General features: G+C 49.4%; 1 protein-coding gene across 5 annotated transcripts in view; it reads right to left on the bottom strand.

The window, feature by feature from the left end:
* TLL2 (tolloid like 2) overlaps nucleotides 1-14,499 on the bottom strand; it is a 100,745-nt gene extending 86,246 nt beyond the window's left edge. For all 5 annotated transcript variants that reach the window (XM_030031282.1, XM_030031285.2, XM_030031283.2 and 2 more), the window contains exon 1: nucleotides 14,295-14,499. In XM_030031282.1, coding sequence (XP_029887142.1) covers nucleotides 14,295-14,445 — 151 coding nt within the window. In that variant the 5' untranslated portion in view covers nucleotides 14,446-14,499. The remainder of the gene's footprint in view (nucleotides 1-14,294) is intronic.
* Between the last annotated feature and the right edge of the window lie 323 nt (nucleotides 14,500-14,822).

Raw genomic sequence — 14,822 nt, 5'->3', positions numbered from 1 at the left:
CACAATAGTTTTTTGTTTATTCTCAAAACCATGAACTTTGGAACCATGAACCTGAATTTCAGGACTCTGCATTCATGCATGTTAGCAAAATTCGGGGCAAGGCAGGGGGATGGAGACAACGCCAGGACCTTGGCTTGTGACAGTGTAACAGAGGTTGCTGGCAGGTTTTTGATAATGAGTAACAAGAGCCCCAGGATGCACAGGACTTCTGGTGTATCCCTCACCCTCTCTGACTCACCACCAGCAGAAGAAGGAGAGAAGAGGCACCACCTGCAGCACAATCCCATCCTTCACCTCCAGTCCCTCCAGGACATGGCTTATTCCAGACTTTCTCTCTCTGGCAGACAACAGCATCCTCCAGCCAGCCCTCGAGGAAGCAGCAGCTGCCCGCATCACACAGCGGCACCATGGAGCAGAGGAGCGGTCCACTCCTTACACGGGAAGGAGTACCTGCATGCCCCTAAACACAATCCCTTGAGGCTCCATGTTGACTGAAAGGCCACTTTGACATTCTGACAACAGTCCTGCAGGGAGAAGTCACCAAGCCGCAGCCCTGCATTCACACCAGATAGCAAACGTCCTTCCAAAGCATATTTTAAAGAGTCCCAAGCCTCCCTAGCCAGCCCCACATCCAGCTGTTCCTTTGACGGTGCCACCTTCTGCTGATAGCAACACTGCCAGCTTTCCCAGTTTTTCTACGAGACCTTCCAACATCTCTACTCCAACTTGTATTAACAACAGATTACTGCTCCCCCTTTCAAGGTATGTCATTGGGGTTAATGAAGTACATGAGGAAACTTTAAAAAAAAAAAAAAACAAAAAACAAACCACAGAAACTGAAAGTTCAAAGCCTTGAAAGCCATATGAAGAAAACAACTTTAAATGCTGAACTGAATGCATTTTAAGATTCTTGAGCTTGTTGGTTTGTTTCCCCACATCTGCTCACAACTCAAAGTTAAGACTATGATCTGGTAAGGTCTTCAGGAGTTTCCTGGTGTATTCCACTCACCAAAGTATCCACTCTCTTTTCCTACAAAAACTTCCCATTAGCTTTTCCACCTTCTCCCACATAATGTAGTGAACCATGACAGCAAGCCTTCAAACAGCCTGGCACCAAACAGCCAGGCCCTTTTTTGCTGAGAGCTAGGAGCACAGCTCTCCATCCCACATCACTGTGAATCAGTCTGCCTGGTCTGCAGACAGAGCTCGTATCCCTTCACTGACCCCTCAGGCTTTAATTTCCTATTTTAGGGAAAGCGCAGCCTAACATATGTAAATTAATAGGATCTGTTCCTCATGCATCTTCCTTCAGGACAACCTAGATGACAAACCTTGCCACAGAGAGCTTTATTTCTCTTTTTGGGCAGAGCTCCTCATTCTGATCAGCTGAAGCTGAGCAGCACTAGGACAGGCTAGGCCAGTGGACAGTGCAAAGGCCAACCGTTCCTTTGGAATACGGCTTCCTGTAACAATACAAAAGTCTAAAAGAAACAGCAATGCTCCCTTAGCTTTTAAGTCTTTGACACTTCAATTGCAGCACTTCTACACAAGACTACTAAAAACATTCATGCATATAGAAGAGGAATTCAGCAAGAACCATGACAGTTGAGAAATTAATACAAAAGGTAAAAGTGTACTTTTGGAAGGAAAACTATTTCTCTAACTAGTGAAATGCCTGCCTTGAATCACAGAAAGGCTCTGTCTAAAAATCAAACACATTAGTAAACAGCAACAGCCTTCTCAAAACTGAGGTACAGGCTCTCCTGCTCAGAGAACATGTATTTAGCATTTACCTTTGAAATATTTTATCTCTGCAATAGCTGCGTTAGTATAAAGATGACTGTCCAGAGGGAGGAATACACAAATGTACACAGAAGGAGGGGAACTCGTTGGGAAGAAAACACTTTCCCTGTTCCCTGGGTGGAATTTTGCACAGAATGTCCTGTTCCTCCTGAAACAGGGCACACCCCCAAGCCCTCCCACCCAGCTCCAAGGACATGCCTCTTCCCCTCACGCTTGCCACAGTCTACCTCTGTAACGATGAGCCAGTGGGACAGCCCAAACCTGGCAGCCCCTTCTATTTCACACCAAGCAGAGGTGTAGCTATGAAATACACAGGCACCGCAAAAGCATCAGGACCCAGCCACTGACACCACCCAGGAGGACAGAAAGAGCAGGCACACTTGATGGTTTGAGGCTCTCCATTTCACGCATGCTTGCAAACCCCATGGCAAACACGTCGCACCTCTGCCAGGAGATGAGGGATTGTACAATGGGCAAAGAGGGCAAAAGGAATGAAAATGCTCTTCTCAACATCAAGGAAAAAAGAGGGCAGCCAGGAGGTTTTACATTCTATTACTAACCAGCAGTTTACCTCGACAACAAAGCTTTCCAAGAAAAGGCAGAGACTTGGGCACTCAAGCAATGGCCTTAGGAGATCCCAGCTCTCTGCCCAGGAAACAGCGAAAAAACACCCAGCATATCACATATCACCTTCCTACTGAAGCATGACAAAGAAGAGAATATATGTCAGAAGAGGCCAAAGAGGGGAAAAACAGAAATCAATAGGATCTAACAAAGCGTGACGGAAAATCACTTACCCCGTAAAAAGAGGTTACTTGCCAGGTTAATGAATCTTTTCTGTTCTGTACTTAGACACCCAGGAAATGGAAGGGGTCACAGGAGCAGTGTGGGTGGGAATGCAATCCCTAGAACATGCTTTCAAGAACAATCAAAGGTTAGAGATTAAATCCAGGCAGCGGTCAACTGCACAACACATCAGCAGCTTGATACACAGGCCAGCTGCAGCTCAGAGCGTCACTGAGCAAAATACACTTCCAACATCAACAGCACAGCACGTAACAGGCTTCTTTTCCAGGGCAAAGCCAGCCCAACAGGCCACCCCAGCTCCCCCGAAGGGTCAGCCCCGAGAATCAGAGCATCCCTTCCTTCCCAGGTCAGCAGTGCCAGCACAGACAAAACAAAATGGTCTATGGGTCTCTAATCTGAGTAACTGCAATAGAACCACAAAAAACAGACTGCACCACAAGTCACACTGTGCAAATAACTCAGAAAGCTCTTGGCCCAGTGGCCAAAATCTCTCAAAACTCACTTTTACCTAAAGGGCTGTGCGTTACTCTTGTCAGGAATGCACAGGCAGCAGACAAACCAACAGAGAAGCATCTGGACAATGGCAGGGTATATCATCTGTTGGCCACAGAAGCCTGACCAAGACCTCTGGAGTATCAAAGACATCCAAAGCCAGGTGCATATAACTTTGAACTGCAGTTTCTTCTGACTGGAGGCCTACTGACAGGCTCCATAAAAGAAGCACAGACCCTTGCTGTTTTATCACTCTCCTGCTCATATCTAGCTTGAGCTACTGACTACAGGCGTCGTGGTTTAACCCCAGCCAGCAACTAAGCACCACGCAGCCGCTCACTCACTCCCCCCACCCAGTGGGATGGGGGAGAGAATTGGGGGGAAAAAAAGTAAAACTTGTGGGTTGAGATAAGAACAGTTTAAGGGGACACAAAGGAAGAAAATAATAATGATAATAATAGCAATAATAAAATGACAATAATAATCATAAAAGAATTGGAATATACAAAACAAGTGATGCACAATGCAATTGCTCACCATTCACTGCCCAATGCCCAGTTAGTTCCTGAGCAGCAATCTGCCGCCCCAGGCCAACTCCCTCCAGTTTATATACTGGGCATGACATCACATGGTATGGAATACCCTTTGGCCAGTTTGGGTCAGCTGTCCTGGCTGTGTCCTCTCCCAGCTTCTTGTGCCCCTCCAGCCTTCTTGCTGGCTGGGCATGAGAAGCTGACAAATCCTTCACTTAATCTAAACACTACTTAGCAACAACTGCAAACATCAGTGTGTTATCAACATTCTTCTCAAACGAATCCAAAATATAACACTCTACCAGCTACTAGAAAGAAAATTAACTCTATCCCAGCCAAAGCCAGGACAATAGGCCACCCAAGGAATAGCTCTACTTAGGCCCAAGTTACTCGGTAAGGGAAATGCAGGTGCATGATTTCCATCCTTTTAAAGGCCACCTAACACGTAGGTCACTATATTAGGTTCCCCCACTGCCTGCCAGAATAATTTACCAACTGCAGTTTCTCAGCCTGGTGCCTCTTGACTCCAGTACAGCTCAAACACCTCTGCCATGCAGCTGTCCAAGCTTCTCCTGCAGCAGCTGCCTCATTTGCTACCCACTACCCAACTTCTGCAACAGAGACATGGATAATGCAGCCAGAAGTCCCCTTTGTTACCTGTATTTGAGGCAGTCTCAGAGTAGACTCGTTGCACAGGATAGCTGTTCAAGACAGAAGTCCACGTCACATCATTCCGGTCTACCTACATGCCCAAGAAGCTACATCACAAGCTCCAAAGTAGGCATAACGCTGGCATTTCTGCAAGAGGGAGTTTTGACTTTGCAAGTCCAGTGCCTTTAAGTATTTTTATATCTGAGGAATTTTTAAGCAAAACCAATGCCTTGCTGAACCAATACCTTCTTCACACAGCATCCTTCCAACACACACATCGGTGCGGGCAGTCCTCAACTTCCACAACAGACATCTGCCCCTGGAGCAGGGACAGGCATGTCTGTCAGGTACAGCCACTGCTAGCAGGAGCCAGGGCACAGTTTGTAAATAAATCTCTCTCCTCCAAACTCTACTCTCTGAAATGAATGAACAACCCCCAGCAGGTCTCATCTGAAATTCAGCGTGCAAAATACCAACAAAACCAGCTAATTTTGCCAAAGTTCTGAACAAATGAAAATGCTGCAGATTAGGTAATGCTGTGTGCAGGCGGGGTGGGAGACTGGCAACACCCACAGCTATGACACGAGAAGTGGAGAAAGGTAATTCTCAGCACCCTCCAGGACCGTATCAACAGCTTCTAATAAGGAGACAAAGGGACTCAACCATACTCCAACACTAACTCATAAGAGGAGGAGATAAAATGCTCAGCAGTCTTGAACTTGCTGCAAGCAGCTTTGGGGTTTGTGGATGGGGAGGTTAAATAGATGCTTTTTGCTTGGGTGCTGACATTTGCACGAATACAAAATGACTTGAGAGGATGCGAATTTCTGTGCGGGTCTAAAGCTGAGCTGATTCATGGACTGGCAGCAGCTGCAGGTCTCTGACAATTTGTATCAGTCAAACCAGAAGGTGATTTACCAGTGGCTGGGGTTTCACGTGGGTTTCCTTCTCAACATGCAGTTAAACATTTCTCTCCATTCCAAGCTGGGCTGACACAAACTGGCCAAGAAAGAGCAATCAATCATTGAGAGTTCTTTAATCAAAGGCTTCCTTGCGCATTTAAGCGGTTTCTATTGACTATTCCTCTTCAGGAAGTGCTAGAGTGGATCTGAACATCAAAATACAGGCACCCTTGGAGATCAGCATTTCTGGGAGCTCAGCTACAACAAAGGAGGAAAAAAACCAAAAAACCCAGAAGACCTAGTAGCTGAATCAAACCCCAGAAGAGCTAGTAGCTGAATCAAAACAACAGCCAGTTTCTGCTCAATCATCCATTCCTTCTGAGCAGTGAAAGCACATTTCAGCACTAGTTGAAAGCAATTTTGTTGCAGGTTCATACCTGCAATACTTGTCATCCAGGACAACCCAGTCATTCAGTGGCAGAGGTGCCCCCTTCCTTCCAAGGTTGCCTGACTCCAAAACGAGCATATGGACCTCCCCATCAAGTCAGTGTTCTCCCCTTGGCATAGACAGCTCTGGACTCTGATTCGCAGAAGCCAGCCCCACCATTTCCATCTGGTTTCCCAAAGGGCAGGGGAGATTGGCACCACAGCAGCCCACCTATTACAGCAAACAGCCTGTTGCACAGAACCAGTTCATCAAGAGCAACACAGCAGGTCAATGCACACCATAGCTCAGGGCTTCTGTTCCGTGAGCGAGGATGGAAGAACCTGCTGACTACTGGGTGAACAGCATGAGTTACTGGGGTGGGAGAGGAGATGGAGTACCCCACAGCCTGGGGGAGAAAGCATTGCAGGACACCTGAGGCAGAAAGCAGAAGAGGACTTCAGCAATTCTCCAGGCAGGGACTGGAGAGAGCTTCAGGAAAAGGGAGACGGGAACAGCTGAAACGGATCTGTGCGAAACTCAGAGGGAAGCAGGCAGCAGGCAGAAAGCACAAGGGTCTCTGCAGCGAAGGCAATGTGAAAAAAAAAATAAATGGATGTATTAAAGAAAGGAGGCTAGAAAATCCAGTATATCAGGCACGCGGCACCTGCAATTTCCCTGGGTACAAATGTGTGAGCCTGAACACACTGCAGCAGGTATTTGTAGTCACACAGCTCCTCCCCAGACTGGGGCAGCAGCTACTCACCTGGGAGACAGACACCCACAAGCACAGTTTTAGCAGTGAGAAAGAAGAGGCTTACCAGTAAAATGCAGCTAGTTCTTGCATTAGCCGTCCAGCAAGGCATAGGCACACTGCGCAAGAGGTTAGGACAAGAAGAGAATAAAAACTTCAAGCACAACTATGAAGGTAGAATATAATTACACAAGCAGTTAAGTGCCTCAAACCAAAATCATCGGCTTTGTAGACTTTTGAAGCCTGGAAGACTTGCAGCACACTTTCTAAATGCCTTTGTCTGGGGCTCTCTGACTTACTAATCTTATGCCACAGAACACCTGAGGAACGAACAGTCTTCATTGCTCAAACCTGGGCAGGCTATGGCTAAGGGCATACACCTGTGAACTGCCCCCAGTCTACAAAGTTCAATAAAAGCTCTACAAGGTCTTTGCGGAGAAGTATCCATGACAACTCCAAGCACCTCTTCCCCACCCCACCAGCCTTCCTTAAGGAAAAAAAAAAAAGCCCCTTGTCCTAAATTTGCCCATCCCTTGTCCTGTCCATTGCTAAATCCCAAGGTGTAGGTATAGCACTGAGTGTTACATCTCATGCAGGACAAGCAGATCCAACACAGCCCAAGAAGTGTCAAACCACAAGCATGGTTTTGTCAGATCCCAAGTAGGCAGCTAAACACTGGAAGGACTTCAGACCCAGATCTCAAGTGCTTCTTTTCCCAGTGATCATAAGGTTTTGCTCTCAAATTCCCCAGGCTAATGGCTTCTCTACCTGGGAATCTCAGCTGCAAGAAAATGTTTGGTGGTTATTTTTTTTTTAAGCCACAGCCATTAGCTTGTGTTTGGCTAGGATTATAATAAAAGCCACCTTAAACCTTCCCTTTGAGGAGGAAGTTTTTGCTACAGTTCTACCTCACTGTGAAATACAGCCTCCCCAACAGCAAACGGCTGCATCGCTGAATGCGCATATAAAGACAGCGTCTCCACTAGTCCTCACCCACCTGTTTTCCGTTCTGTAACTGCTGTCACCTCCCCAAAGCAGGTAAATTAAAGACTGAATAGTCTGTTCTCTCATTCTTTCCCAGACCACCCAAAAAGACTCAGTCAACTTCCTCCTCGAGCATTTAACCCTTCCTGCAACCTACTGGGGAAAAAACGTAAGGGGAATGATTGCTGGTGAGAGCTTTCTCCTTCCTCTATAAATGTTTGCATCAGCACCGAGGAATCCACAGACTGCGTTACATCCCAGACTCTTCCCGCAAAGCACACATGTCACTATTGGTGGCAAAGAAAGGAGGAAGGAAACTTTATTTTCTGGAAGCCCACATGACTTCTGATGTCAGGAGACTAAGATTCAGCTCCCAGCACTGCCACCACCATACTGACTGCCCTTGGGTAAGCTCCCACCACCAACTTTTACAAACTCAGAGCCCCGCACCAGAGGCACTGGTACCCTCACCACAGCTGCACTGCAGCTCCCTTAGGCTTTCCATGCCAGCTCAGAAGCCTCAAAGCTTTATGGAAAATCTGTAAGATGCAAATGAGATTCCTCCACAGGAATCTGGGATTCCGAAGCAAAGGGCAGGTTGGCACATGCTCTGCCAGTGCTCCCACCATTGCCAAACTGAACAGAACAACTTGTGAGATTGCAGGAAGGCCCTCATCAAGAGCTGAGTGGGCTGGATCCACAGTGCAGCCTGCAAAGAGCTTTCAAGTTGCCCCGCTAACATGACTGATCTGTGCTTCCAACAGAGAAAACAGCAGTTGCATCACACTCAAAACCCAAGCAATATTCAAGCGACCTGGACTTTACAGATCCTCTCTCCACTTTCTCATTTAATTACCCCTTCAAGGCTTTCAGTTCCTAACAGCAAATTCCTCAGGTGCCCACAGAAATGTCTGTATGCGACTTCAGATGCTTGCACCACAACCCAATTGAAATTTGCTGCCTCCAGAACAAAAGGCACCGCACCTATACAGAGGGAGAGCTAGGAGGAACAGAATGACAGTAAAGCACAAGTTAAGTCTCTCTGTGAGAGCTTCTCTCAGGACAGCACTCGGGGTGTGAGACCCCTGCCGTGGGGCATTTAGAAGCTGGTGGATCAAATCAGCAGATGGAGCAGGAACAGGGATGCACAGTGGTACCCTGCAACTGAGCAAGCAGCATCCACGCTTGAAGGAGCAGTGGTTTGGCAGGAAAAGCTGCACTATCATTGCCAAACTGCTTCTCTAACAACTTTTCTAGTGATAAAGAAACAGGAGAGATGCGTCTACTGCTCAATTCCCTAACGGTGCCCCCTCGTACCTCTTGCCTCAGTTCTTCCCCTTCTGAGCTCACATCCCCAGCACTCTACAATATCCATAGGGACTAACTCACTTTCCAGGTGCCACCTCCCTGCCAGAGCCCGCTCCCGTTTTGCAGCCTTCCCACACCAGGCTCTGCCTGCTCAGGAGCACTGCAAGCAACAGCCCAGAGCAAAAGGCATTTCTCTGATCAAAGTCTCACAGAAGGAAGCTGAACTTGCTTGCAAGGCTCATTTTGTACCTATATGCAATTCCTCTTCAGTCTGGCTCTCCTCAGCAACGCAAACCCCCCTGAAGGGTACTTGAGACACGCACAGGCAGCAGGAGCCTGAGACCCTTTTGGTCTCTGCCTCAGGAGCACACGGCTAGGCAGGCAGATCTGCCTGTCTCCTAACGCAAACACCTGCACGGAGAAACCCTGCATCGCCTGCTTGGCCTGGGAGTCAAGACTTGGAGGTTGGCCCGTGTCCAGACTCTGTCAGCCTATAGACAAGATATGTCATACAAGAATAAACAGCCTAGCCGGAGCAGACAGAAACAGCGGACTCCAACACAGGACACCCTCAATGGATCCCACCCTGGAAGATGAGCTACCAAGGGAAATGCCAGGCCTTGGGAAGCAACACTGCAAATCCAGCTCACAAAGGGCAGCAGGCACCATACTAGGAGCCAAAGTACCCAGGAACCGAGATGCTGAGACCAATCTGCAGCTTTTTCTCCTCACCTGCTGATTTGGCAAGTGGAAAAGAGCCTCATCAGAGGGTTGCCCCTGGAGGGAAGGGGTCATTGAGTCTGTAAACATCCAGGGAACAAGTTATTCAGCGCCCAGCTCTCAAAATAACTACCAGAACAAATTACAGCCTATTTAATTCTTTTGGTTCCAGTTTGCCTGAGGAGCCCCAGAAGGATGCGCTTGTTTTGTTTACCAGGCATCCATAGTTATTCGGGCTGCCTGTCTGTCAGGCAGCCTCCCTCAGACCTGCACCCTGGCCTGGATATCCTTAGCTGGACCCTCTAAGCAGCAGATCTATCCGAAGCACGTCAGGCTTACGACATTTTTCCATCTATAATGGAGCAGATCTGGGCAGGAACCTTTGTACCATTCCTTTTGAAAAGCTCCAGTGACCTGCTGCAACACTCAGCAAAACCCACCCAGCAGAGTCAGCACTGTCACCTCCCCTGGCAACTCAAACCGACGGTGCAGCCCTGCCTCAACTGTCCCTTTATCAGCCATTCAGGCGTTTTCCCCTCTCATTCTACCCTATCAAAAAGGCAGGGAAGCAGACACAGATTAGGAAAAGGAAATCCTGGACGGCTGGAGTTAGGAGGTTGAGCAGCAGTGGAGTTATGGCCCATCGACTGAGCCCTGGTAACTGGGCACGTGTTTATACCAGTAGCTCAGTAGTTGCAGTGATTTACGAGGTTACTGCCCTGTGCTGTCCATCCTGCTTTGCTGCTGGAGATTATTACACCCTTAGCTAATGCAACAGAGAGGAGCGTGTGCCAGGCTTTTCACTCCCGTCTAGCAGATCAACCATCGACAGTCTGCACTCAACCTCAGGGCATGAGCTGCAGGGGTGAGGAACTGGCAAGCTTTTACCTCGTAACCTGCCAGGTCTAAATCCATCACGGCCTCTGGGTCACAGCCATTAGCCTCCAGCAAAAAAAGAAGTAAAGCACTATAGTTTTAACAGCTTTGGAAAACACGTAAGTGGAGCAGCAGTTTGTCTTTGCAATGGGCTAAGAGCCTGCATACAATCTGCAGCCACAAGACTGTGCACAGGGGCCTGTGCCTACGGCATCAATGGAAACATCACCACAAGCCTCACAGTGCCAGCTGTTTCCACAGACCATCAAAAACTTTCCCTCGCAAAGCATACCAGGCACCTGAGCTTTTCACAGCACATCTGCAATCATTGCCCTCTTGCCAGTCATGCTTCTAGACAAATACTGACAGCGTCCCACCAACAGAGAAAGTCAGGCCCAAGGAAGTTAAGAAGACTTGTCACTGTGTCGTGGTTTAACCCCAGCTGGCAACCAAGCGCCATGCAGCCGCTCGCTTACTCCCCCCACCCAGTGGGATGGGGGAGAGAATCAGAAAAAAGTAAAACTCGTGGGTTGAGATAAAGACAGTTTAATAGGACAGAAAGGAAGAAAATAATAATAACAACAACAACAACAACAATAATGACAATAATAATAATAAAAGAATTGGAATATACAAAACAAGTGATGCACAATGCAATTGCTCACCATTCACTGCCCAATGCCCAGTTAGTTCCTGAGCAGCGACCTGCCCCTCCAGGCCAACTCCCTCCAGTTTATATACTGGGCATAACATCACATGGTATGGAATACCCTGTTGGCCAGTTTGGGTCAGCTGTCCTGGCTGTGTCCTCTCCCAACTTCTTGTGCCCCTCCAGCCTTCTTGCTGGCTGGGCATGAGAAGCTGACAAATCCTTCACTTAGTCTAAACACTACTTAGCAACAACTGAAAACATCAGTGTGTTATCAATATTCTTCTCATACTAATCCAAAACATAACAGTCTACCAGCTACTAGAAAGAAAATTAACTCTATCCCAGCTGAAACCAGGACACACTGCTATAGCACCTCAGGAACAGAGCATGATAGACTTCCTTCATAGGCATTAGACAACAGCCCTGACATAGCCCGTCTTGGAGGGACAACTCCATCAGAGTTGTCTTCACCTCATCTCACTTACAGAAACAGATCTCTTCACTCATTAATCTTGGCTGAACTAACCCTTTGGGATGGCGTTTGCAGCAGTGAACACCTGCCTAGCTCTCCTGATGGTCTAGTACTGGAAGAGAAAGAAGGCTGCGAATGCAAGGCAGGGGGAGGAGGAGAGACAGGGTCTAACATGGGTCCATGTGGTACAAGTCCTGCTTGCTTTCTTTGGGGCTGACTTTAACAAGTGGAGCCATTCAGTGCACAGAGACAGGTACATGGCGCATAAGGAGTGTCTTGTTCCATAAGTGCTCTGCACTTTAGGTTGATACAGCCCACATGGAGAGAAACTGGATCAGAGAGCCAGGAAATACAGCCAGTCAGGACAGACTGAAAGAGCCAGAGTCTTTTTCTTCTACAGAAAAGAAGACTGAAACTTGAGAAAGCCGGTAATGGTGCTCACCAGTGAAAAAGGCTGCAGCAAAGCAGAAGGCACCACACTGTCCTCCACACCCAGCAGACTGGGTGAGAAAGACAGACTTAAACTGCAGGACTGGAGCCTCAGGTCAGACAACAGGAAAGCCAAAGTAGCGCTGGGCTAGGCTGCCTGGCAGCCTCCACCACAGACAGATGTGTGCCGGCACGGTCAGAAACACCAGCCTGGTCCTGGGCTCCAGAAAAGGACTGTGTGACCTCCAGAGGTCTTGTTTGCTCCTTTCTTTCTATCAGAAAGAAGACATTGGAAAAGTATTAGAGACAAACACTGAGAAGTCAGAATATAAAGATCATTTCTGCAACTGATCCTGACTGAATTGAATTGACAGGAATAACACACATAAGGTTTTTCTGCCCACCAGGAGAGGAGATGAGGATGTACAACGAAGGGAGGCTGCCGTTGGCAGTCCAGGCTCTTCTCTGTGTACGTGCAGAAGTGAGAGGTAGAGAGCCTGGAAATGGGGGGACTGTAGGACAAAGAAAGGGTCTTACAGCAAAGGCAGGTAAATGGCAGGTTAGGGAAATAATTTTTTTTTTCCTTTTCTGCCACAGGCTCCCTGTCTGATGTAGGTAAGTCCTCTAAAGTAAGTGTTCTGCATGTGTTCCTTAAAGGAGCATTCCTCATCCTCTGCATACTTGACCTGACAGTAATACCTAACAGTCCGAAGTGCAAGTGAGACTCACTGGAGATGATGCCATACTTTTGAGGAAAAAGCAAAGATAGTGCATTTTCAGACAGAAAGGCCAAAGCACTGTACCTGCAGCTCTCCAGGTCTGAACCATAGCTGTATCACTAACAACCAGTTTCACTGGAAAGAGAGAGACTAGTTCATTACCATTTAGAAGTAGACACAAATACAGTAAAGCATGTTTGGGTGGGCTAGGTCCCATATTGATTAAAAAGAATTAACACACCCCCACAACTATATATCAAAACACAAATGACTTACAGATCAAGGAAATGTTTTGTGCAAAAAAGACTCTGAGGACAGAAGAGGACTGAGATGAATTTTGGAATAAAATCCACCACTCACAACAGAGCCCACATACAAGGCCAGTTAAACAACTTGCTATACAAGACAGAGGGGCTCTGATAGACGTTGCTTTGACAGAGCTCATCTATGTGAGCAGATACGGCCAGAAGTCCCCTAAAAGCAGTCAGGAGAGAGCTGATAACAAGGGAAGCTATCACCAAGGGACACTGAAGAACAGCTAGGAGAGCATTTGGGGGGCAAAGCCCCAACTCAAAAGAGAGACCGAGAACACCACACACAAAGAAACTCCTTCCTTTTTTTTGATTTCTACAGCATTAAGAAAATCGGACTTTGCACGAAGCTATCTGTAAATGGAACAAGACTAACAAGGTATCGATTGCCGATTTCCCAGCAGAGAAGCAATTCACAATGTTCGCTGATAGCTGGAACCGAACAGAGGAACAGACAGATCAAGAGTACCACTGAGTTTTCCAAAGAGAAAACCTGGGTTCATATTCCCTTCGAATTAAGATATTCGGAACGACAGAAGCTCTTGGAGGATCAAACGGTTAAAAAGGGTTACAACGAGCTCAGAAACCACCGAGCGCAGTCTAACACGGGAACGAAAAACTCTGGAAAAGGGATGGAGGGAGCAGCCGGAGCCTTCCTGGAGAGGATGCGGTAACTCGCACGCAGGCGACTAGAAAAGTATCCGGATACCCCGGGAGGCTCGGCGGGTGCCCGGGGCTGGCCGCACCGGCTCCCTGCCCGCCGGGGAGCCCCGGGAGAGCCCCGGCGCCAGCCCGTGGAGCCGCCGGCAGGGAGGCAGCCCGCAAAGCGCCGGCGTGCTCCTGCTCTCCGGGGCACGCACCGCAACTTCGGGCCGGACGGACCCCGGGACAAGTCGGAACAGCTGCCAACAGGCTGCAAAAATGCACAGAAAAAGCTTGGGGTGGGGGGGGGGGGGGGAACACCAACAAAACCAACCACCCAACACCAGACTGCAAAGCACCGCTGGGCATTTCCCTGGCTTTGCAGAGACCTCAGTGGGAGGGGCGGATAACAGGTGGGTGAGCGAAGAGATGGGGGGAGCGGGGGATAATTTTTTAAGAAAACCCCAGCGTAGCCTCCTACCCGGGGCTGCAACCCGCAGGTAACGGGGGCGGCGGGGGCGCAGGCTGGGGGGCAGCCAGAAACCCCCCGCACCGGCGGGACCGGGAGCGGGGCGGGGGGGGGGGGGGGCTCGCCGGGTGCCCGCTGGGGTTTGGGAGGGCAGCGGGATGCCGAGGCGGCTCCCGGCCGGGACGGGGGGGTGAGGTGGGGGGTGGCTCCCGCCGCGGCCAGGTAAGCCCGGGGCCCGTCCCCCCGCGCGGTACCGGGCTAGCGAGGAGCGTTTCGCAGGGACACCTGTCCGCCACCACCGTGCTTGCAAACTTCTCCCGGAGTTGCAGCGCGCCCGCTCCCCTACCGGCTTTGCAAGGGTCGCGGTACTCCATCAGCTCCTCCGCCGTCTCCGGTTCCCCCACCGTTAAGGCGGCTCCCCGTCCGCCCGTCCCCGCGGTAGGTAGAAGTAGCAACGATAACAGCAAACGGCGGAGCGGGGCGGCCCCGCGGCCCATAGCGGCGGAGAAGGAGGCACGGCTGCCCCGGTTGCGGGCACTGCGCGGCGACAGCAGCCGCCGCCACCGCGGGAGGCGGGGGACACGCCGATGCTGTCACTCAAGGCACGGCCAGCCAATTACGTCTGCGCCCGCGCTTCTGCCCCGCCCCCGAGGGACACCACGAGCACCCCCCCCCCCGCAGCACCCCCCCCCGGCCCGGGCCGGGGGGGGGGGGGGGTTGCTGCGGGGGGGTGGGGGGGGGAGAACCCCGTTCCCCCTTCCCGGTTGCCACACTTGAGTGGCAAAAGCTCGAATTATAACGAAAAAATAAATAAAATTTATTAATATTATAATTACTACTATTATTATTATTTTTTCCCCTCGAGATAATCGTT

Source organism: Aquila chrysaetos, chromosome 11 (genome assembly GCF_900496995.4).
Source record: "Aquila chrysaetos chrysaetos chromosome 11, bAquChr1.4, whole genome shotgun sequence".
In the NCBI taxonomy this organism is placed as follows: Eukaryota; Metazoa; Chordata; class Aves; order Accipitriformes; family Accipitridae; genus Aquila; species Aquila chrysaetos.
This window is presented reverse-complemented; position numbering and strand designations above follow the sequence as displayed.